At 34.0% G+C, this 24,677-nt stretch overlaps 1 protein-coding gene across 2 annotated transcripts; it reads left to right on the plus strand.

The window, feature by feature from the left end:
• The first annotated feature begins 364 nt into the window (after positions 1-364).
• Positions 365-6,710, plus strand: LOC145600459 (proteasome subunit alpha type-4). 2 transcript variants are annotated; one of them, XM_081656356.1, is made up of 2 exons: positions 365-509; positions 5,726-6,710. In XM_081656356.1, exon 2 carries the CDS (start codon positions 5,735-5,737, stop codon positions 6,485-6,487), a length of 753 nt encoding a protein of 250 aa, XP_081512482.1. In that variant the 5' UTR covers positions 365-509; positions 5,726-5,734; the 3' UTR covers positions 6,488-6,710. The 2 variants fall into 2 exon arrangements, with proteins under 2 accessions (XP_081512482.1, XP_081512477.1); XM_081656351.1 differs by having other exon boundaries at positions 366-509; positions 5,729-6,710.
• Positions 6,711-24,677: the final 17,967 nt, after the last annotated feature.

Genomic DNA, 24,677 nt, shown 5'->3' on the forward strand with positions numbered 1-24,677 from the left:
GAGAAGAGGAGAGAGAATGAGGAAGAAGATGAACATGTTTAAAGGAATATGAAGAACCCTAGATTGTTCTTCCAATTAATGTGAGTAGTTGGGGAAATGATTTAATTTTGGTAGTTGAGCTGATGGGATTATATGGGAAAATTGGTGGGAATGGTTAGGGTAATCTTAAAAACTGATTAATGAATTAAATAAGATTAGTAAACATAATAGACAGATTTAGATTTTGAAGTAAGAGCATTTTGGTCATTTCACTATGTTTTTTTACTATAAAAGGAAAAAAAAATTTGTTACACATAATGTTAAGCGTCCAAAAATAGTAAAAGTTGCAAATAATGGTTAACGAGGTAGTATTATTTTTTTTAAGGTGAAGAGAACACATGCTTATTTGCTTTAGGTTAGTCACCTTTGTCCAACGCTCAAGCCAAATACACCACTTCAATTGCAAATCACACTTTACTCTCATCTTCATTTCTCTCCTCCTTTGGATCGATCTTTCTGCATTTCTAAAGGTTAGTTTCAATCAATCATCTTCTTATTCTTTCCGCTAATTGATTTCTAAAATCACTGATTCTTTCAACATTTTTTTGATCTATTATTTCGTCTTTTATTTTGCTCAATTTGTCAATGTGTTTGATTATTCATTTTCACGATTCATGATTATGGGATAGATGGGTAATTTCCATGAGTAAATTAGGTTAATTGATGAGAAATTATTTGCTAATTGCTTAAAATCAAGTCATTTTTACGTTTTGGGGTTTTTGATTTTCCGTGGTTGAAGTAGCGAAATCCCATGTTAGGGTTTTGGCATAGCTTGGAACTCTAAGTTTTGTTTTCTTGCATGATTTTCCCAGAATTTGAAGGAAAATTAACGAACTTGTTTATTGAATTTTTTGTGCTTTTGGGTTTTGGGGAAAACATCTTATGATAAAGTAGGAAGTAGGTAAATAATTTCAGATGGTTAAGATAGAGGCGATGAAAACAGTGGAAAAAGTCGAAACTAGGTAGGGCAAGATGGGCAAAACAAAAGAGCATGCAATGGCTTGGTTACAATATCCCGGAAGATGAAAACATGGCCAGTAGTGAAATGTTATGAGGGATAAGAGAGAGGCGGAGTCAGCGGTGGTAGAAGCCAATTATAAGGCGAATTGGCATTTGGATTAGAGATCGAAGAGAAGGAGAAAATAATATATGCAGGTTTAGGCAGCGTAAATTTAGAGGTCTTGATCAAGTAGGATGCTTAAAGAATGAAATTGGAAATTTGTTGTGGGTGAGGCTTATGTCAATCAGTCAATGAGAGGTGGGAAAGTTTGGTTCATAAATATACATAAAAGTATAGGCCATAGAAGCATATAAGGCAGCATTCAGCTGTGTAATAACTACATTGGCCTATTTTTGTAAAGATCCTTTCTTGGTTATGCTCTGAAATCATGGGAGGGGGCGATTGAGATTTGAGAGTAGAGTGAGGAGGGAGGCAATTATAATGGAGAATCAATTTGGTTTGATGATGCGAGAGACTTAGAGTCATGTTGACTAGGTGATTTCTGCTATGTGTGGTTTGGGCAAGCAATTAGTATCCCTTGATTTAATTATTGCTTTTGCTGAAGGCCTGAAGGGTATTTTAGAGCTTGGATTATTATGGATGTTAGTGGACTAATATTACCGTTAGAAGAGAGTAAAGGCATGGCATTGCCATAAATTATTTGCACATAGGGATAATTACAGGGGCTATCTCTAAAAAGTTACTTGATTTAGTTGTTGGTAGAAGCTTAGTATTATACTTCGTACTATTTGTTTGTTTTTGTCGTTTTAAGTTGGTAATGCACATACAGTGGAGCTTGTTGCCTTTTCCGGTAGGCTTAATTATTGCAGTAGGTTTTGGTTTTTTATTTTTATTTTTTGAATTTTTTAGATAGGCTGTATAAACTATATATTAGGTTTGTTGGCTCTACAGGAGACGCGATAAATTTATTTCTCCAGTAAATTTACAAGCTTATTATGTGAATTTTGTTCTTGTAAACATATATGCTAAGTTTGTTTGTTCGATCTGTTTGATTTGAACACACTCTGTTTTGGTCAATTTGATTTCATGAAAGTCAAACACTGGGCTTATGATCTCCATTTGAGACAATCAATAGCCAAAAATTCCCTTGATGTGTATTATTTTATGCCTTAAATATATGCATTGTAGTATGCACAAAACAGGAAGAAAGAGTTGCATATTAAAAAGTCTGATCGAATGCAAGGGAATTGTTATAAAGGTGTCTATATTGCATATATTGTGTGATTTATACATTTATGAGGAAATTAAAGACTAAACTAACACTACCTTACAAAACACGGAGTGGGTTTATATTGATATAGGGTATTATTAAGGATATACTTTGAGGTATTCCTTTTTATAGCTATACATGAGCTTACTAAAATAAATCATGGTAAAGTACCGTGGCTCATGGTATCTGCTTGTAAATTTGTAATGTACTTTTGGACCTTTTGGTGATGCAGCAAGACAACAATGACAAGATAGAATGCTGGAAGGAAACTATATAGCCAAAGGGTTTTGGGTTAAATATATATTCTGGTGTTAGTTTGAGGAATGGCAGGCTACTCTGTACTTGTTAATTTTGTTGTTTTTATTTAAACTGATGTTATTTCTCAAGTAAGAGTGTTTTACTCTCTCCATTCCTAAATACTTCCTTTATTTTTTAATATTTGTGTGACACACCTTCTTGGCACGTTGTTTTAGGAAGTGATTACGTAAGGTAAATGAACAAATTATTCAGAAAAATTACCATAACAACTTGACATTTTCTTCTAATCGGTGTTAAAGTTAATTAAACTATTTTGTCTATCTACAGTTTAATACCCTTCTTAAATTGCATGCTAAAATGATGTGGTGCAAATAAAGTGGTCTCATTTTTCTACTATCATCTTTTTTATTCACCTGTAATTAATCCATCCCTTTATCTTCTTCTTTTTTATTTTTTATTCACCTTTAGTCAACAAACCCCAATATCTTATTTTGTATTCATCTTTAGTCAACCATACCCTACATTCTTCTTTTTTGTTATTCATTGCCAACCAGATAAACCCCATCATCTTTTTTATTCATTATTGACCAACAAACCTCATAATCTCCTTTTTTTTTTTTTTCCCCTTCTTATTCACGTCTCCTAAATACACATGGATTGAGAATATGGGATTAGACGGCGGGAGTAAATATTAGGAGTAAATTATACAAGGTAGTGGCTATATTGCTGTAAGTTTTTTGTTCATGGTATTAGTTTACGCTGGCCTAGATAGAAAAGTACATCAGGATTCTATGATAATATGATACGATTGATACCATCAGAATTTAGGCCTTGCTTAAATTGTGGCGATGGGCTGAAATGTTTCATGGCTAAATAATCACGGACCCGGCGTTAATGCTGGACTGGGAGGAATTATATGAGCCTATACCCCAAATGGAGGGTAATAAAATTACACAGCCCAAGATCCATCTGCTTGCCTTCTCGTGTACCAACCATTCTCTCTTTCTCTCTCCACTGTTAGTTCCTCTCTCCTTCCTCTCAATTCAAAAAATCTGTCACCAGTGATTTTGGATTTGAAGCTTCTTCCTTTTTTTTCCCTTCAATTATCGAATTCAAATCTCTGGTAATTTCATGAGTTTGCAATTCAGATTTTAACTGTGCTTCAGATTTATCATATTCTTATTTTTGATTAAGACTTTGCTTTGTTGCGATTTTAATAATCAATTTTTTTTTTTTATTATGAAGTTTGAAGTTGTTTCTTGATGAAATTATTGAATCTGCTGCATAACCATTAATATTATGTGTGTGTGTGTGTGTGTTTTTTTTTCCATTGTGGTTTAAACTCTCGAATCTAATGTTGTATTTCGATGTATGTTCTGTTGATTTCTGATAAGAAGTAATTATGTTTAGTTTAGTTGGAACTTAGAAATTTTAGGTTTTATCCCAGCATTTGTTTCACTCATGCCAAACCTTATCTAGTCTAGTTCCCCATTAAGTTTCTCCCCCTAAATAGTCCCCCTAGAATTATTTCCCACGGGCTGCATTGCTGGCTAGTTTGTGATGCTTCATATTTATTAATATAGGCGATATTCTTTTTGTAATATAGTACTTCTGTGATTTTCCAGCTTCTTTGTTATAAGTGGTTCCTAATCTTCCTATCTATATTTCATTTTTTTAATAAAATACTACCTCCGTTAACGGTTATTTGCAACATATACTATAAATGGATGCTAACTATTATGTGCAACAAATGTTTTTTTTTTCCTTTACTTTTTCTCTCTCCATTTTACTCTCACAAACAAATTTTGCCTAGGAGTCCGCAAACACCCCCTTTGTTGCAAATAATAGTTAACGGAGGAAGTATAAAAATCTATTGGGTATAATGGTAATAAATAGCTTCTCTACTTATTTTATGACTATTTAGTGGTAACTTGCATACATGTAGACCTCCCTAGGTCCCATCCTGAATATTACATTTTTTAAAATATTACATTTTTTAAAATATGACATTTGAATTTTGCTTTAAATCAAGGTCTATGGTAAGGTTGTATCTCATGTATTTTTTGTATATTACACATGCCTTAGAAAGATTTGTCCCCTGGTATAGAAGCTTGTTTTCCATTGTATAATTTGTGACCTGTTGTGTATCACTTGCCTGTTTTCAACAGGCTTGAACTTGGGCTTGTGTTGTAGATGTGGACATTACCTTTTGTATTGACAGAAACACTTGCATATATTTGGATTTTTTCTGGTGTTGATATGAAGTACGAACATATGTGCATAAAAAACATGGAGTTTTCTTGCAAGTTTGTCATTGCTACATGTTTTAAAGCTGTATTTAGGGATAACAATACAGGAAAAGAATGTGACAAGAATCAACTGATTAATGTTTGAATTTAAGTCCTAAAATAAAAAATCCAGATCCTTCCAGCCTGGGAGGTGGTTGGACTTGGATCCTGTGCAGGGTCCTGATCCAACCCAAGTTCCAACTTTCCAATAAAAGAACTTTTTATTATTTTATTTTTTGTATGAAAGGCTAACTAATCCTAAATTGTACCTGTACCTTCCTTCTAATTAAGCAGCACCCCCATTTTCCTCTCTCTTACTGCACCTCAGCCTTTTTCATCCCTTAATCTCAAATCTTTTTGACTCCTCCTGTCTCATCTACCTCAGCATATTATATATTATCCCCAGAGCAAAATTCTCTTCCTCTTTTTGTGAAGTCATGACCTAGAAGCACCAAAGCTGAAAATTTATATCAGTGTCCACATCTTTATTCATTTTTACTTTATCGGGGTAGGATTTTCAGATGTAAAAGTTTAGCACCTGATATTTTGTGTATCTGTTTGTGAGTTGGTTGAATTTTTAATTTTATGTGTATTGTAAATAAAGTCTGGATATATTGAGTATGTAGTATGAATGTATAATGTATGAATCTTGTAAATTTAAATTTACAGGAGAATTGTCTCTCAACATTACATAAATTAATTTCATGATATATGCACTAACCTCAAGAATCTGAACATGACATTTATAAAATTGGTTTTATGCTTGATTTTGGGTATTTTTTTTTAAGAAAATGATTTACTGCTTGTTCTAACTTTTAGAAGTTTTGATGTGTAACATGGGGCAATTATAGCTTGATATATCTTTGATAATACACTAAGGTCACTAACGATTATTATTTGTTCTCACAGTAGTTAATCATGTCTCGGAGGTATGATAGTCGTACAACAATCTTCTCCCCAGAAGGTCGGCTCTACCAAGTGGAGTATGCCATGGAGGCCATTGGGAATGCTGGAAGTGCCATAGGTATCTTGGCAAAAGATGGTGTTGTTTTGGTTGGTGAGAAAAAAGTGACTTCTAAGCTTCTTCAGACCTCCACCTCAACCGAGAAGATGTACAAGATTGATGATCATGTAGCTTGTGCTGTGGCCGGTATAATGTCGGACGCTAACATCCTTATCAATACAGCTCGTGTCCAAGCTCAGCGTTACACTTTTTCTTACCAAGAACCGATGCCTGTTGAGCAGCTTGTTCAATCTCTTTGTGATACCAAGCAGGGTTACACTCAGTTTGGTGGGCTTAGACCGTTTGGAGTTTCATTTCTCTTTGCCGGATGGGACAAGAACTATGGGTTCCAACTTTACATGAGTGACCCAAGTGGCAATTATGGTGGTTGGAAAGCTACTGCAATTGGAGCAAACAACCAAGCTGCACAGTCAATGCTTAAGCAGGACTATAAGGATGACGTCACTCGGGAGGATGCTGTCCAGCTTGCTTTGAAGGTCCTCAGCAAGACTATGGACAGCACAAGTCTTACTTCAGAGAAGCTTGAATTGGCTGAGGTTTACCTTCTGCCTTCTGGGAAAATTAAGTATCAGGTACACACTCCAGAATCTTTGAACAGGCTGTTGGTCAAGTCTGGACTGACTCAACCTGCTGCAGAAACCTCTTAAGTTAAGGCATCTCTTAGAATGATTTATGTCCTTTCCATGCTGAAAATTCTGTAATATACTCTGTTAGATTTGACTTGCGTCTTGCTTAAACCGTTGCCTTGTCTTGAACTATGCAAAAAAGGGCGCACACTCCACCCAGTAGTTTTTGATTGTTATATGCTGCTGTTCAAGCCGTGGTTAATCATGGATTCTTGTATCAATGATGATGGTTTAGTTTCTTCCATTGTTTCTTCCATTCAAATGTTTTAGTTTCTCATTCATTTTTTTCCTCCTTAGTTCCACTCTTGTAGATTCAAAATCCCGACGAGCTCCACTAGTCGTTCACTGTAGCTATTGTTCGAAACAGGTGATTTTTTGTTGTTGAGAACTTTGGACTGACTTTTTTTAAACCATTCATCTATTGACCCCTGCTTGTAATTGAGGAAGATATACTTAATGAATCACCTCTACCGTCACTTTCATGAGTTTGAGAGAATTTTATGCTAGGTCCTCTATAAATCAGTGCAACATAGTCCTGATCTTCTGTTATTATTCAAACCTTCCTTGACGCTTGGTTCTCATCCTCTTTCACGGTGTTGGACTGCAGTAACAAGCATCTTCACATTTGAGTTACAAGCAAAAACCCTGTGACCTACTTCAGTGCCATTTAGAACAGCAGCATCTACATTTATTTTTATATCACATAAGGAAGTTTATACCAAGCTGTAGCCGATCAACGCCATCTTTCACAATGATAAAATGGCAAATATTGATTGCACTTTTGGTAAATTTCCTCGCCATACGTTTCATGCACTCTTGGAATGAGCCTACAAGGGTCTCACGAAGCAAGTAAGTAAAAGAACTAACCTTCCAGATTTTGCTAGCAGCTGTGCACTCAAAAAGTGAAAATAGGGCGTGTAAGATTGTTTCTTCCCCATAGTCACATTACAAGCAAATCCTATCTTATTTAATATGTTTCTTCGCCAAAGGAAAGGTCATAACTTCGGACTTAGTCAAAGTGGGGGGTTTCAATATATACTTAAAAATTAATGCGTGGTTGGTGCACCTAGGTGCTTGGTGCATCTGGAAAGAACATTAGGCATATTTTTAGAGCATGGGCGACAAAAAGAACATTATAGACATATATAAAGAACGCAAACATAATATGTTATTTGAGATTGATCATTATGTTCTTTGAATTTGAACTATATATTCTTTACATTATACAATTTTTTTTTCTTTTTCAAATGTACGTACATGAAAAAAAATGTTAAATTCAACCACTTGAGTAACCATGAAAAAAACGTGTTCTTTAGAGCAAACACAATGGTTGCCCACAACCATTTTGATTATTGCTTATTTTATTAATTTCTACATCATCCACCTCATCTATAACCGCTCTTATACCCATTTAATAACCAATGTCTCCCAATAGTTAACCACAACTTTTTGGTTATACATTTTCTTTCTCCTACTTTTACCCAACCCCACCACACAATATCTCTCTTAAATCCTATCATATATAACTAATGCACTTGGTAATAATAAATTAAAAGTGATAATTATTATTAGCATACATTAATTAAAATGACTTATGTTTAAAATTAATGCATTATATTATTTAATTAGTAAGTTATTAGTCGTTAATTAAGAAATACACAATAATTGCAACTTTACTAAATTCGTTAATTAATGAAGATTTGGATTATTTTGGGGTTGTGATGAGTTTTGAGATTTTGTGGTTTTTTTTTTATTAGATTTTGGAATATTCATTTCTTACACAATTTGATAATAAAGAGAGTAATATTCACTAAAAAAAAATTGTTTCAAAATACCTCAATATTGGGCTCATTTTATAGAGAAAACTAAAATAAAGCCGTTGGTGTTTTTTTTTTTTTTTTAGAATTGTATTTGAAAAGTTATGGCCGTTACAAAATTACAACGATAATAAAAATCAGAGCAAATCTCAGCCATTGATTAAGGAAATAGGTGTCACAATCCTCTTGTGTCACGTCATCAAGAGTTGTCATAAAAACCACTCACTTGCAATATTTTGTTGCATAACCAACCTCAAATAACCGGTTATGAGAAATTCCCCCAACTTTTTCTCTCTCTTCAATTTTTTTTTTTATTTTTTCAGTTTCTCTCTCCTAATAACCAACCCAATTGGTTAACCATTGGGCATGCTCTTAATGTATTGTCATGTTCTTTTTGTAACAATTTTATGTTCTTTCATTCTTTGTAATGTCATGTTATTTGTCAAACATAGGGTTGCTTTTCAAGCACATTCAACCACCTGAGTAACCATGAAAAAAAAAACATGTTCTTTAATGTATTATCATGTTATTTTTATAAAGACTTTTTTTTTTTCCTTGTATATTTGTTTTTTTTTTTATGAAACCTTATAAAGACTTTATTTTCTTTCTAATGGCATGTTATTTGTCAAATACAAACATGTTCTTTTGTCAAACACAAATATGTTCTTTTTCAAACAATAATATGTTCTTTTTCAAACAATAGTATGCTCTTTTTCTAACACTAGTATGTTATTTCCGCCTTATTTTTTTTTTGGTGAAAAGGAGCAGATAAATTATGCCATGAAAGGCTTAAAAGCAACAGTTAGGTAATTACAAATCAGAGCAAGCATCATAGAGCTAATTAGCTAGAGTTGGTGTCCAACAGAGGACCAAAAGTGGGTCTATTGTTTACCCCTAAGCTTCTTTGGCTAGAAAATCTGCTTCCTTCACCTTCTTCCTCGGGACATTCATTATCAATATGGATGGATTTGCTTGAACTAGGGCCCTGCACATATCATATAAGAAGAATGCTTCATCAGTTGGAGTCTGAATTGAGTTAATGCCCATAACTCCTCTTTGACAGTCAGAAAAAATACAAGTAGAAGTCCATCCCAGATAAGCACATAGAGATAAAGCAGCTAAGATAGCAAACAGTTCAGCTTGAAGAGCATTAACAACTGGTATGTGTGCCCCTACACCTAGGACCCATTCCCTTCTGTCATTCCTGCATAAGCAGGCTATACTAGCAGAGATTGACTTAGCACAGAAAGCGGCATCCACACAGATGGAGAACTTAAGGAAAGGGGTAGGTTTGCTGATTAGAGGTTTTGAGGGAGGTAACCCCTTGTTACAGATAAAGGAGATCTCCTGAATAGAGGCTTTCACCCCTCTAAGCCATTTCCCGCCTTATTTAGTTTTACTGCATGGTGCACTCTAGTGCACTATACTATTTTCACTTAAAAATGTCTCTCAAATATATTAAGCTCGATGACGAAACTTCCTTCACAGGCTAATTTGGTCTGGTTTGCGAAATAGATCTAAGAATTACTTGAATAATCCTTTTATCTAGCCCTAAAACATTTCCTAATCTATTTTTAGCCATTTTAATAGCCCAAACCTTTTTATTAACTTAAAATCCCTTAACCTTAACCAATTTTCATTCTTTAACAGCCCAAAGCCGAGGAAATCTAACTTTCGCACTTCATATTTTTTTATACAAACCCTATATTTCTGGGTAGCCCGACCATTTAAATAAGATCCCCAATGACATATTATAAGTCAAATTTCGAGTTTTAACGAAAGAGATATGAACAAATTACTAAAATCAGTCTAAAATCGACAACCTAATTCTAATTTTGTTGAAAAGTAGACTTCCACTGCTTTCCAACGACATATTTATTCTTTTGAGTTTGTCCCACTCAGTTCACTAGAGCTTAGCTCCGACTACACCTAGATTCGACCCACACTTGACTTAAGGTGGGTGAGTCTCCCAACAAAAGATTTCTGCATTCGGTGAGGCTCAAACTCCAGGCCTCCTTTAAGCGACATCAAACGGTTTACCACTTGAGCCAACTCTTATTGATTCTTACGATATATTATAAGCCCTATATTGCTATAACGAATGAATCTAATTCTTATTTTTAAAATTTTGTTAGAAAAAATTGAAAATTTCATCATACACCCGGGTGTACCATGAGCATGGTACACCCGGTCAAAATACATGAGTTATAAAAATGCAAAAAGAACACTGTATTCAAATACAAAGCACACGAGAAAAAAAAAAATCAAAACGATTCTCCTCTTGATTTAAAAGATTGATTTGTTATTTTTATTCCTTGATTCATTCACAAAATTTCATTTTTTTTTGTTAAGAGAAAGAAATTGGGTTTATAGAGAGAGAAACTATGGTAAATTTTGAATTTCAAAGTGATTTCATGTTATTTCGGAGTTGATTTTATCGTTTTGATGAATCATTTAATTGAAAGATCGATGTAATTGACAAATTCGTTGTTGAGAGAAAAGGTATTTTCAAATATTTTTTGTTATCAATTTTTATGTTTTGGTGTTATTTTCTAAGGTTGAAGATGATGTTCTTCCTATTTTAATGAATGTTCTTTTATCATTTTTTGAATTGCAATGAAATATATTTTTTAAGTCTGACCAATATGTTCGTTGAGTTTAAATTATATGTTCTTTAAATACAAACAATGTTCTTTAAGGTAATATATATTAATCATGTTTTTTGGTTATAACAATACAAATTATGTTCTTTGGGTATAATAATACAAATTATGTTCTTTTTACTTATATAATATGTTCTTATATTTTGAATTTCGAATTTTTGAAATTTAAGAAAGAAATTTTGAATTATATTTGTGTAAAATTAATTTTAGATAGAGAAATTTTTTATATCTGAATATTTTCTGATTCAAATGTAATATTTTGAAATGATTTGATTTTAAATTATTGATAAAACTACTCAATTCATTTATGTTTTACCTTTTTGATAATAAGTATCTCATAATATATTGTGTTAATTATTTGCTATGTTCTTTCCACTTTAATCTGGGTGTATTATGCGCCTGGTAAACCTGGGTGTACAAAATACCAATTGAGAAAAATATATACAGTAAACCAAAATGGCCCAATCACGTAAATCTGTACAAGTAACAACAATGATTTATCGACACTACGGAGTAGTACTTTTCCATTGTAATCTCTATCAATAAACAAACAAGAAAAAAGTTTGAGAAATGCATACATTTTTATATATTTTATATACTTTAGTATAGTTTACATCATTAATGAGTTAAGTTACTAAACGCAATGTTAATGTCTTTTGAAAAATAATTTGAATACTAACAAAACAATGAATATGTATGTCTAATTTTGCTAGTTCCAAACACATAATTAAAATTATACAGTACTATTATAGTCAATACACTGTTATGGTTTCATTTGATAGCTAATATTAGTCATATCAACATGATATGTCTCACACTCTCACTTGGTTAATTAATTAAATAATGTTTATCATGAATTTGTCCATAATCGTCGGTAATGCAACCAAAAAATCTTAATTAGGTCCTTTAAATGGGAAGAAATCGTGCTGCACACTCAATTGAAAACGTACTCATATATTATTAACTAAATTGAAATGATCACTTTTACTTTTTTTTTTTTTTTTTTTTTTTTTTTTTTTTCTTGGGTGTTTAGAGCCACAAGAGCGAGCAGGAAGACATAAAATTTAAACATAGTTTGAAACGGTAAGATGACATTTCCTAGCGATATCATCTGCCCTTTGCACTTGGTCCCTTTGGACTTTTAGGATTGTGCACCTTTGAAACATGGTCCCCACTTCCCTGATTTATCTTATCATCCGATCCAAGTTATCGAAACATCTTTACCTGATTCGTCTTGAAGGTTGTTAATGAGCACAATTGAGTCCGAGAGGATGAGGATTCCATGCTTTTCTTCCGATCTAGCCCATTTCATTGCCTCAAGGCAAGCCCAAGCCTCACAATGTAAAGCTGAGGTTGCTACTCCATATTTGCCCCCTTCAGTAGCTGAGAACTCCCCATGACTGCCCAACCAACTCCTGCCCTCGCTCACTCTCAGCGATTACTATGTTATTAGTTCTAACTCTTTAATTTCCATAAAAAAAAATCAATTTATATAATACTTATAAGTTACTCTGCCTTTTTTTTTTTTCAATTTTTTAACTAGGTTATTACTAGTAATAATTCTTTAAATGCCATGAATTTCTTCACTAATTTATGCATGAGACACATTGAACTTGCACAAAATGACGATGAAAGTTATTGAAAATTATTACTTCGTTCCTTCGTACCAAATTAATTGACATGCTTTGACTTTTTACAATAATCACAAACTTATTCTGACTATAGTAATACTCCGTACAATTTAATAGCTAATTTATAATACTCGTATTCAATTTTCTTTTTCTTTAATTTAGATATTTATTTAATTATCAACCTCGTTATTTAAGTCTCAACCTTAACTTCGCAATTGAAATGTATACCCATACACTTTACACATGGAAAAAAACAAGAAACAACATTGACGTGGTTCCTGCAATGTACCGAAAACTTAACCTTCAATTTCAATAATTTTAAATATAATACTTGTGTATCTAAAATAAACCAATTCTGAACTTCATCAACTATCAGCATAAGCTTTTAAGCTTTTGGTTGAATGGATCTTTTAACATAAACGTCTCCTGTCAACCAATCATTTATAACTTTAATCGGCCAATTTTATAACTTTAACCGGCCAAATAATGGCAGGATCAAGAAAGTACTGAATGATGATGCAAAAATACCATAACTTTTGCAACTCCTATCTGGCAAATACATTATTACAACTTTTGCAAATATATTTATTTTTGGCATGGTCATAACAACCTCCACGTTGAAAAAAAGGATAAATGATAAAGACAATGACGTACCACATTAATAGTATAAACTCCATAAGTTTCCATGCAGATTTTGATGGGTCATATTCATATAATTTGTATCATTATGTCAAAAAAATATATAAAAAATCATAAGTTATATAAGAAGTATCCAGGCTTTAAATTACTGTTTAGGTAGGGTTTGAGAGAAACATAATATATGGAGCATATGATTTGTGAATTTTCAGCTAACTTTTTAATGAAAGTTGCATATCAATGTAACGAATTAATTAAAATTAGAGTGAATTATATTTGAATGTTGACACATGCATATATTATAGTCAAATCATATGATAAATTTAAAGATCAAGCTATTTGAGGCTTGATTTTGTATCTTATTTGTGTCGTGTACTAATCTGAGGTTATGAAGAGTTAAGATCAATGGCCTACTTATTTCACTCTCATGACTGTTCTTGGCTTTTGATGTGGAATGCATGCAATGCAAATAATGTTATAAACCTAGCTAGGTTAATTAATATCTATAATGGTCGGGAGCCGGTTGCTTAAGTAGAGGATTTTAAGCAGTTTAGCAATTTAGGCGATGTATGGGACCGAAAAATTGTGGTTGAATATATACACGAGAGGACATATTGATTCATGAACATGCAATAATTCAAGATAGTTTTAGTGTGATAGAGCTAAGATAAGTTGGTTCGTTCTTGTGTAGGCAGAGTTTATTTGATAGGAGTTTAGATAAGTTAATCCGTTCTTGTATAGGTAGATTTAATTTGATAGAAGCTAAGATAAATTAATTCTTATTGTTTTATACGAAACTACCTGTTCTCATAGACCGAACTGAACTGAATATTTTATAAGAGAAGGAAATTAGGAGTTGAACTGAACTGAACTGAAAATAAACGTATGAGAACATGCCCTAAGTTCAGGTAATAAGTTAATATTTGTAGATCAAATTACAAGTATATGTGTAATGCTTATTGTACACTCTCAACCTTTAATTACTATGTACTTATTATCTAAATCCTTTATTTAAAGTACTAGAACAATATTAGTATGGAAAATTTAGATGTCTTCATTAGAACCCCATGTAACATATCTCGCCATGGTAATCTAATTATTTAACTAATACGGAATATCATATTAACAGAAGGTCTAATTTAATGTGAATTCTAAGGTAAACAAAAAAGTGTGTTGTATATATTGATAAAGTTTATACTAGTATCTTCTAAACTATACGTAGTATTAGTGATCGATACTAAAATGAGTTATTTTGTAGGTTTTCCTTTGTGACAAGTTATCGATCTCTTTCACTTAGAGATCAATAGTTACCACTTTATTGATTCATCCCGCTATATATTAATTCCAATTACATGGGAGGGAAAAGAACTTAGCTCATCTAGTACGTTTCTGCAAACAATTTGACATATTCCATGTTCTTGGTGTGTAAATGAGTATCAGTTTTTGAATAATTCTACAACAGATGTTGGCCTGTTAGGTTAGTTTATAAACTGAAAACGTTAACATGAATAATTCGCAATAAATTCATACGAGAAAGTGACAAATCTCTCTTTTTAACTGTCCAATCAAAAGATACAAAAATCAATAATAATGTTTTACTATATCATAAAATGGTCAGAATAATAAATTTATTGAGCAGGACAATGCAAGACTGTGTTGTAGCAGTATGAAATGACTAGTCGACATGCATGAAATATCATCGTTGCAATTTTGAAATTTCTGACCAATAACATTATGCGTCGTTGCCCTAAATTATATATATGGATTTTACTTGTTTTTCTCATTTTAAATTAGGAAAAATAAAACTATTAAGTGTTTGTCCTAAGTCTTTAATGTATGTAGACCATCGATTTCCTTCGATCATGAAATGTGTAATTATAGAAAGGTAAAATTTAATGGTTTTATTTATGAAATGATCACATGCATGATGCATGGTTTTTGAAGTGAAATTATAGAGGTAAAATTTGATGGTTTAATGAAGATGTTCTTAAATACTCCAGTAATTCATCTGTTCTTTTTTACTGTATTTGTTTCTTTTACCACGCTTGTCAATGCAAAATTTTAACGATTATGATACTCCATGAATATGTTTTTATTGAGACGATTTTAAAAGATCCCACATAAATATGTTTTTCATTACATATTATTCACAAAAACAATCAAAGAAGAGTTGTGAATAATGTAAAAGTCAAAGCGGGTCAATTTAAAAAAAAAAAAAAAAGAAACAGAGGAAGTATTACTTTTATGTTTTACACTTTTACCTAATTTTTAATACTTGTATTGTTAAATCGATATAAAATTTAAACTAAATTTTACTCATCGACCAAAGTTGTAGTCATATTACTAACAGAAGTGGAAATGAATCCTACATTATCGATCACATAAGATCTCATATTTATAATATGTGGCTAAAGTTGATAATGTTTAACCACTATAAGATCCAAAATGTAAAGAAAAAGAATACACTTAAGGAATTACAATGAATATTTTTTGATGCCAAGAGTATAATAAGATTCATTTAATCTAATTCCTTAAGCAAAGTTCTATAAGATTCACCATTCAACTTAAGAAAAGAGAAATTAAAAAAAAAAAAAAAGTATAGTGGTTCCAAGTGTCCATAAAATTCATCTCTTGGTTATCATATTGGTCTAATCCCAACATATTTCTTTTCAAATATCATAAGTTTTGTGGCCAAGTGGCAAACTTTAAGAGATGCTTTTAACACTAACACTTGATTAATAATCAAAGCATTAAATCAAATGTTTAAATGATTGGTGATTAAGAACTTAGGTTGTTGGTAAGCAAATAAGGATTTAGCCATTTAGGCAAACCAAAAAGAAGATGTCTACTTTTGTAGCAAAAAAGGAGGATGAATATGCTTGCTCGGCCGGCCAATTTGTTTTGTCTAAGGTTTGAATGATCATGCATTCATACTCTTATGGAATGTATGTCAAAAGGACAAAATAAATCTCATATATTTAGAGCCTTATAGGATAAATTCACTCAATCATTTGTATAATAAAAAATATTAGTTCCTTTAATCTATAATAAAAAATATTAGTTCCTTTAATCTATTTATTTTTTGATAATTGCATCATTTTGGGTTGGCCACAAAGATTAAGAAAGATATAATTAAATACTCGTTGTCCATGTGACTCCCTAAAAAAAAAAAAAAGACGGAGAGAGAATAAAAGTTATGTAAACATACCCAAAATAGAAATATTATGCAACTTTCAAAAAAGAAAAATGGTGCAATTAAAAAAAAAATGGGGGATATATATATCAAACATATTGAGGTGATCCCGTCAAAAAAAAAAAAAAAAATATTGAGGTGATAATATTTTTGAATGTTTTGGGAAAGACTGGAAAATAACATACAAATATTATTAAAAAAAAAATAAACACATTAATTATTGCACATTTGATTATAATTAAATATGCATATTGGATGAAAAAATTACACGAATTATCTTATCTTCTTAATTTAAGAATAATACATAAACATAGAACGTCATAAAGTAGTACAACGTACAAGTAATACTCCTGCCAACAAAATTTCTTGTTTTTATTCAATTCTAATTATTTCTTACCCCTTTTAACCATAATAATAATAATAATAATAATAATAATAATAATGGAATTGAATGTTTCTGGTCTTACTTCCGAAAGTAGACCGTCCGGAGTGTGTTTCTCAGTTTAGACCTATTGGTTTGTGTAATGTCCTATATAAATGCATTACGAAGTGTCTCACCAGTCGTCTTCGGCTTGTGCTGCCGCACCTGGTCTCTCCGTTTCAGAATGCTTTCGTCCCTGGTCGCCTTCTATCGGATAACGGGTTGATGACTCATGAGGTTCTTTCTTATATGAATCGCTCTCGAGCGCGGAAAAGTTTTTTCGCTGCCCTTAAGCTTGATATGAACAAAGCCTATGATCGTATTCGGTGGGATTTTTTGTGTAAAGTTTTACAGGCTTTTGGTTTTCCTCCTTATTGGATTCACCTGGTTTCTCAATGTGTCTCTACCGTTTCGTATCAAGTTCTGGTCAATGGAGACCCTTCCCCAGCTTTTCGTCCTCAGTGTGGTCTTCGTCAGGGTGATCCGCTTTCCTCTTATCTTTTCGTTTTATGTATGGAGATTTTGTCTGCTATGCTTCGTAGAGCGGAGGATCTTTCTCTTATCCAAGGAATCCGGATTTCTCGGGGTGCTCCTCCGATCTCTCATCTATTCTTTGCGGATGACTCTCTTCTTTTCTTTCGAGTTTCTCCGGATTCTTGTGACCAGGTAATGTTGCTATTAAAGGAGTTTTGTGACATGTCAGGTGAAATGATCAATCTTCAGAAGTCATTTGCAAAATTTAGTTCCAACACCCCGACGGATTATCGGGATGCTTTGGCAAACAGTATGCGTCTTCATTGCCAGGATTCTCTAGGTTCCTATCTTGGTCTTCCTGTGGACATGGGTAGAAGTAAGGTTGAAGATTTTGGTCATCTTTTGGATTCTGTGGCTAAACGTCTTGCTGATTTTGCTTCGCTTCGCTTATCAGCTGCTACCAAGCTCGTAATTATCAATTCAATTCTGGTAGCCTCGTTTAATCATGTTTTATCGGTTTTCAAGGTTCCTTCCTCGATTTGCGATAGGATCGATGGCATGCTGGCTCGTTTCTGGTGGAGGACTTCGCCTACCTCTAGGGGTCTGGCTCTTCGCTCTGCGACCCTTCTGCATCTCCCTAAAGGAATGGGAGGTTTGGGTCTTCGGAGTGTTTCTTTATTGAATTCAACCTTGCTAGCTAAGCAATGTTGGCGTTTTCAGCATAATCCTCAGCTTTTGGCTGCAAGGGTTTTACTTTCCAGGTATCCTTCTCTGGGTTCCTCTAGGGCGGCTAGAACTCCTAGATCTTCTTGGGGTTGCCGTGGTCTCATGAACGGCATGTCTGCCTTATCTGCCGGCCTTTCCTGGAAAGTTGGGTCCGGGTCTAAGGTTCGGATCTTGGAGGATGACTGGGTTCCAGGAGGCCCTGTCAAATTCAAGGATTCTGTGATTGGGTCGTCTTTGCCGACCCATGTTTCTTCTATCATTAATCCGCGTACAAACGCGTGGGATACCTCTATGATACATCGCCTGTTTGACTCTGTTTCTGTGCAAAGGATTCTTTCTCTGGAAAGGCCTTTCAGTGTCATGGATGATTTCTTCTACTGGAAGTTCTATAGGGATGGGAGCTTTTCCACTAAGACTGCTTATGCCATGCTGGTTCGACATTCTATGGATGTGGTGGCTAGTGTTCCAGCCTCTGATTCATGGTGGAAGCAGTTCTGGGGAATCGCTATGCTTCCGAAGATTAAGGTTTTTGTCTGGAAATTGTTGCATGATGCCTTGCCTCTCACTTCTATCCTTTATCAGCATGGAATTCCAATCACTCCTGTGTGTGTCTTCTGCTGTCAAAGTTGCGAAACGACTTCGCACATTTTCCGAGATTGTGATTTTGTTTCTGATCTGCTTGTTAATGGTCCTTTAGGTTTCTCTCTTTCTTCGTTACAGGAAGTTCCATTCCAGGATTGGTTCACTGACACGATTACAAGGTTCAAGGTGTCCAAGGATTGGTCTAGTCTCTCCTATTTTGTTTGCTTTATGTGGGCAATTTGGGTCTCTCGTAACAGCAAGATTTTCCGGAATGCTGTGGTTTCTCCTAGCCTAATTTTGTGTTTAGCTTCGACTTGGGTTTCAAGGGGGGAGGATGCGCTAGCTGTTTCTGAGATTCGATCTTCGGTTCATTTGCCCTGGGAGTTTTCTTCTCCCTCGGATAAAGGTTGGCTTAGGGGCTCAGTATCAGATACTCTTGACTGCTGTATTATATTTGATGGAGCTTGGAATGGTAATGATAATACGGCAGGTATTGGTACTCGGATTTGGTCTTGGGAGGTGGGTTGAGGGCTACTAGGGCTGCCTCAGCATTGCAGGCTGAGCTTCAAGCTTGCTTAGGGGCTTTCAGAATGGCTAAGGGTCGGGGCTTTGATCGGGTTTTGGTCTATACGGACTGTGCTCAGGTGGTTTCCCTTCTGTCAAGGCCAGGTGGTAATGATATTTCTTGCGTTTGGCTTTTGGAGGCTATCAAAGATTCAATCAACAGTTTCTTGGCCTACAGGGTTCAGAAGGTTCCTAGGTCTTGGGTCTTACCGGCTCACTGGCTAGAGGGTCATGCTCGCCGTCGTCTGTCTATTTCGTGGTCTTTTTAGTGTTTTATTAGTTCTCTTTGTCAAAAAAAAAAAAAAAAAACCTTCGTTCCTAAAAGGTTAGTTGACTTGGTTACTATTCATATCGTGTCAATATGAAATAGGCCTGATTATATATATATATATATATATATATATATATATATATATATATATATATATATATATATATATATATATATATATATATATGTAAAAGAAAAGAATATGAAATATTATGTTAGGTTCATCTTAATTTAAATATCCAAAAACCAACTTAATTGGGTTTGGGTATAATTTAACTTATACATACACAATTGAATATATTAATGGTCACAAACACACATTGCATTGGAGAACGTGAAAAAATAAAATCAATTGAGTTGAACATACTATTAGTACGTAGTGGATCGGAGGGATGTGTTAGAAGGTCAATTCAACCAAAAATTTAAGCTAATGGCGGTTAAAGCCTAAGAACTAAGGGGCCGTTTGGTTAGGGGTAATCAGGAAAGGGAATGAGAATCGACTGGCCCCATTCCCTTTGTTGATGTTTGTTTAGCACTTTTAATCATTCCCATTACCCTCCCCATTACCCTAAATCCTTCCAACTCCATTCCCCACCCCCCCTAGACTTTCCCATTCCCTTTCCCTACCCACCTTCACACCACCACATCACCACCTTCACACCTACCAACACCACCGGAAAACCAGCCCGACCACCGCCGCCCCTACCCCGACCACCGCCGCCCCTACCCCGACCACCGCCGCCCCTCCCCCAAGCCTCGCCGCCCTCCCCTCCCACGCAAAAACCACCCTTAGCCCCGCAAAACCCTAGCCCCAATCTCACTCCCACCACCCGCGAAACCCTAGCCGCCCCTTCCCCTCCCCTCGCCGCCCAACGATAAACGCGCGCCGCTCAAAACCCCCTCCCCTCGCCGCCCAAAAACCCCTCCTCTACCTCGAAAAACCTTCGAAAACCCTAAGGGAGGTTTTTCTAGGGTGAGATTCGTCGTTTTGGGCCCAACGAGTGGTGGTGGAGAGTTTACGAAGGGCGGCGAGGGGAGGGGGAGAGCCGGCAAGGGGAGGGGAAGGGCCGGCGAGGGGTTTCGTGGCTGGGAATGATGAAAACCATATGAATTGTGTGGTGGTGTGGTGGAATTGATTCCCTTGTTTTATAAACAAACAACAAAGCAAAAAAAGGGTATTTTCATTCCATTCTTCTCCTTTCCCTTTGTTCATTCCATTCCGATTCCCTCGTGCGAACCAAACGGCCCCTAAATGTTTTAATACTCTATCACGCCCCCTTACATGAGAGCTCGTTGATTGTGCTTGAAGTGTGGTGCAGCATCTTCCCCCCCAATACCCAATGCTCAATATTTCTCTTGAAACTAGGGGGTGGATGAGGTTTGAACCCGTAATCTATGTGTCGCGTTAGTTTCAATACCATGTTAGAGGACCAACTTAACCAAAAATTTAAGCTAATGGTTGAAGTCTAGAATATGTTTTATACTCTATTAGGATGCATGTACCTTGTGTGTATACTCTCTCCTTTTTTAAATACTTACTCCATTTCTCCATGCGGGGAATTTTAGGAGAAATTGGAGAAAATAATAAGATATGGAGGTGGTGGGGTAGATTGAAGAATAAAAAAATTGTAAAAAGCTAAAACAGTGGAGAGAATTGGTTCGCAAGAGAGAGAATATGAATTAAATAAAATATGATCATGGTGGGTCCACTAGATGAGAGAAATTAATTAAAAATTGTAAAATTAAAGTTTTCCAAATGAGAAAATGGAGCAAGTATTAAAAAACAGTCGAAAAAGAAAAGTGGAGCAAGTATTTAAAAACGGAGGGAGTATTATTTTTGTGAAATCAAATACTCCCTCCGTTTTTAAATACTTACTCCATTTTTCTATATATGGAGTTTTAGGAATGATTGGATAAAGTAATAATATATATGGAGGTAACGGATAGAGGGAAGAGTAAAAAAAATTGTAAAAAGTAAAAGTAGTGGAGCAAGTAAAAGTAGTTGAGAGAATTGGAGAAGAGAGAATATGAAATTAATAAAATATGATTTGGGTCCACTAGGTGAGAGAGATGAATTAAATATTGTAAAAGATTTTGAAATAAAAAAATGAAGCAAAGATTTAAAAACGACCGAAAAAGAAAAGTGGAGTAAGTATTTAAAAACAAAGTTAGTATTTTCATAGAATTCGATTATATGGAGAATAGATATAAATAAAGGGCATCACCCTTATTAGAGTCCATGCATGGATTTTACACAAAAGTCTAAACTACGACTTATTTCAATAAAATTGTAACAATTCTCCTTTTATGCTTGTCTATTACACCAATCAATAATATCTTTAATTTTTATTGCAATAAGTACATTTTATAAAAATGTGACATTATATATGAAACTATAAATTAAGGCTCAAATGATATACTTACTTGGTTTTACTAAAAAAAAATAACACATTAATTGACTTGTCCAGAATTCATGTCCTAATTTGCCTAATTATTATTAATTATTCATGATTAATAAAAAAAAAATATATTTAAAGTGAAATCGAGGCTTGCCCGGTTTATTACCTTGATAAACATGAGTTATTCATTATATGGCAAATTTATAATTGAATGAAAAAAAAAAATGTTGATGGTAAAACCGTTAACGCTATTAGCAATTCTACCATAAATAGTGTTTTTTTTTTTGTTTTTTTTTGCACTATATGCAGTAGAACCTTTAATGGTGTTGTTAGTAGCTCTACCACGAATAGTGTAAAAAAATCACTTTCCATGGTAAAATTGCTTACACTATTAGCGGTTCTTCCTTGAACATTAATTTTTTTTGTTATTTCCTATTTACAAATTTGCCACCGTGATAAATAACTCATGTTTATCAAGGTGATAAACTTGTAATTTCTAACAGAAATTTATGGAATGGATCGAAAAAAATTTGAGTAGAAATTCGAACAAGTATAAAGGAAGTCATTATACTTTTAAAAAATACTGTTATTTGTTATTCTAAGGATAAGACTTAAAGTTCATTGTCTTCTTAAATGGTTTTCTTTGAATTTTGTATAACATTTCCAAGAAAAAAAAAACCTATAAAAGATTGGGAAATAATATTTCTTGGTAGGCATCATATATTTAAAGGTAAGGAAAAAAAAAAACATGTGGAGCCCTCCTGTAGACACCCATTTGTGTCTCCCCAAAACCAAACCCAGTGATGAGTACCTTTCACGTCGAATCATAATTGAATGAAGCGAAAGTGTGGAAAGTCTAGTGTTGCGGATAGTTTTAATTTTCTTTTCTCTTCGCTCTGTTTTTTAAAACTTATTTTAAGAAAACAGCCAATCCAGTTTGGTTGGTCCATGATATGGGTCCAATAGTAGTGTAGTTGGATGGGGCTTGCAAAGACCTTTCCAACGATATATTATAAGCCCAATCAATTCCGATGAATATTGAGGAAGTTAAGGCCAATTTATTAAACTGGGCTCGGTTTGAGCTTTATGTGCGGCCCAATGATCTTGGGGAGGGCCTAATATGATTTATCATTCCTAATGCAATTAGGAATGTTTTTAGTTTTCTAGAATCTTCTAGAAGGTTCTTTTCATTCCTAATTCAATTAGCATTGATAAATTGACTTTTGACTTTTCAGAGTTTTAATCAAAATCAAATAGCATTTTCGAGGAAATTATATAATTTTATCCTCCAGTACGGCAAACTTATCTGATTTTCGAAAACGCGTTGAAAATAGGCTTGGCGCCTGACCCCAGGCTTTGGCGCCTGGAACCAGGTCTGGCGCTTGGCGCCAGTGTTGGTGCCTGGCGCCAGCTAGCCAGGGTTTGCGCCAACTCTGTTTTTTGTGCGTCAGACTCTGTTTTGTTTATTTTATCTTTTTGGTTGATTTTCTCTATAAATATCGTATTAAAAACTCCGTTTTCAATCATCTACATTCACCTACAATCAGTTTTCATTCGCAATCTTTAATTCTCTAATTCTCTCTTAATCATTCACCAATTCTCCTCATTCACCAATTCTCATCAAGTTTTCTTAATTATTTTCTTTTTCTTTCTTTAAACTTTGTTTTCACATACAAAATTCCGCATTCGCAAGATCTAGAAACACCTAGCCATATTCGAAGTTGCCTTCGCCCTAGACGTGAAAGGTTTAATTTCTGAGGGTTTGGTCCCAAATCTCTCTTTCAATTATTTAATTTAATTGTTTGTTTATTATTTTCCTTGAATTTACTAACGTGTGTATTTTGTTATTAGAAAGAGGTACGAGGCATCAAAGTAAGTACTTTAATGGTTTTAATTGATGTTATGATGTAGAAATCATGTTTATATTGTTATTTTGATTCCTAGTATCATGTCTAGGGTAATTTTAATATCAAATATGCTTATTATGATTGTTACGATGCTTCCTATGTTCTTCCTAATATTTATGATTTTTAGTATCATGTTAGGGTTAAAGATTTGATTTTTATTTCTTAGTGACATGCTAGGGTTTTGTTATTAATCCTGTTAGTATCATGCCTGGGATCTTGCTATTTTTATTATGCTTTAATATTAACATGAACGTGATTTATGATGATTATTTTATTTATGATGATATTATTATTGTTATGATTATTATAATTATTATTCATGATATTTATTATTATGTTGCTATATTATTTATTTATTGCTTGATCACGCCTTTTATGCATGTTAAAGGGAATCTATACTTGTAATCATGCTTAAAAGATAATTAATAATTTTGTTAGGTTTAATATGATTATAATTCAAGTGATCGCCAATAATAGTTTATTTGTGCATTAAATTCAACCAACATAGATAAACAGGTTTAGGGTTAACCTATTGATTGCATGTTAGTCAGAAAGCGCACATGAATACGAACAGAATAAAGTAGAGGCCTATTTTTAGGGCAGGTTCAATCTCTTTTAGGTTGGATTTTTAACTTCATCCCCGAACCCTTATTTGGTTCTAGATCTTATGGAGTTGACGATCTCTTGGATCGTTAAGGGGTGTAACCTTCATCCTATGAACGGTTTACAAGTTCCTTAAAAACTTGTTGGCGACTCTTTTGCTCTATCTTCTTCCCTTTTGGACGCCACCGTACTTTAGTGTATGATCACAGTGGGGTTCAAGCTAGTGGGATTTAAGGCTTGAAAATATTCCCTACAGTTTTTGGCGACTCCACTGGGGAGAATTTCTATTTTAATTCCTGAATTTGTTTCGGCAATGATTTAGAA

The sequence above is a fragment of the Chenopodium album genome, chromosome 2, assembly GCF_948465745.1.
Source record: "Chenopodium album chromosome 2, dcCheAlbu1.1, whole genome shotgun sequence".
NCBI lineage: Eukaryota > Viridiplantae > Streptophyta > Magnoliopsida > Caryophyllales > Amaranthaceae > Chenopodium > Chenopodium album.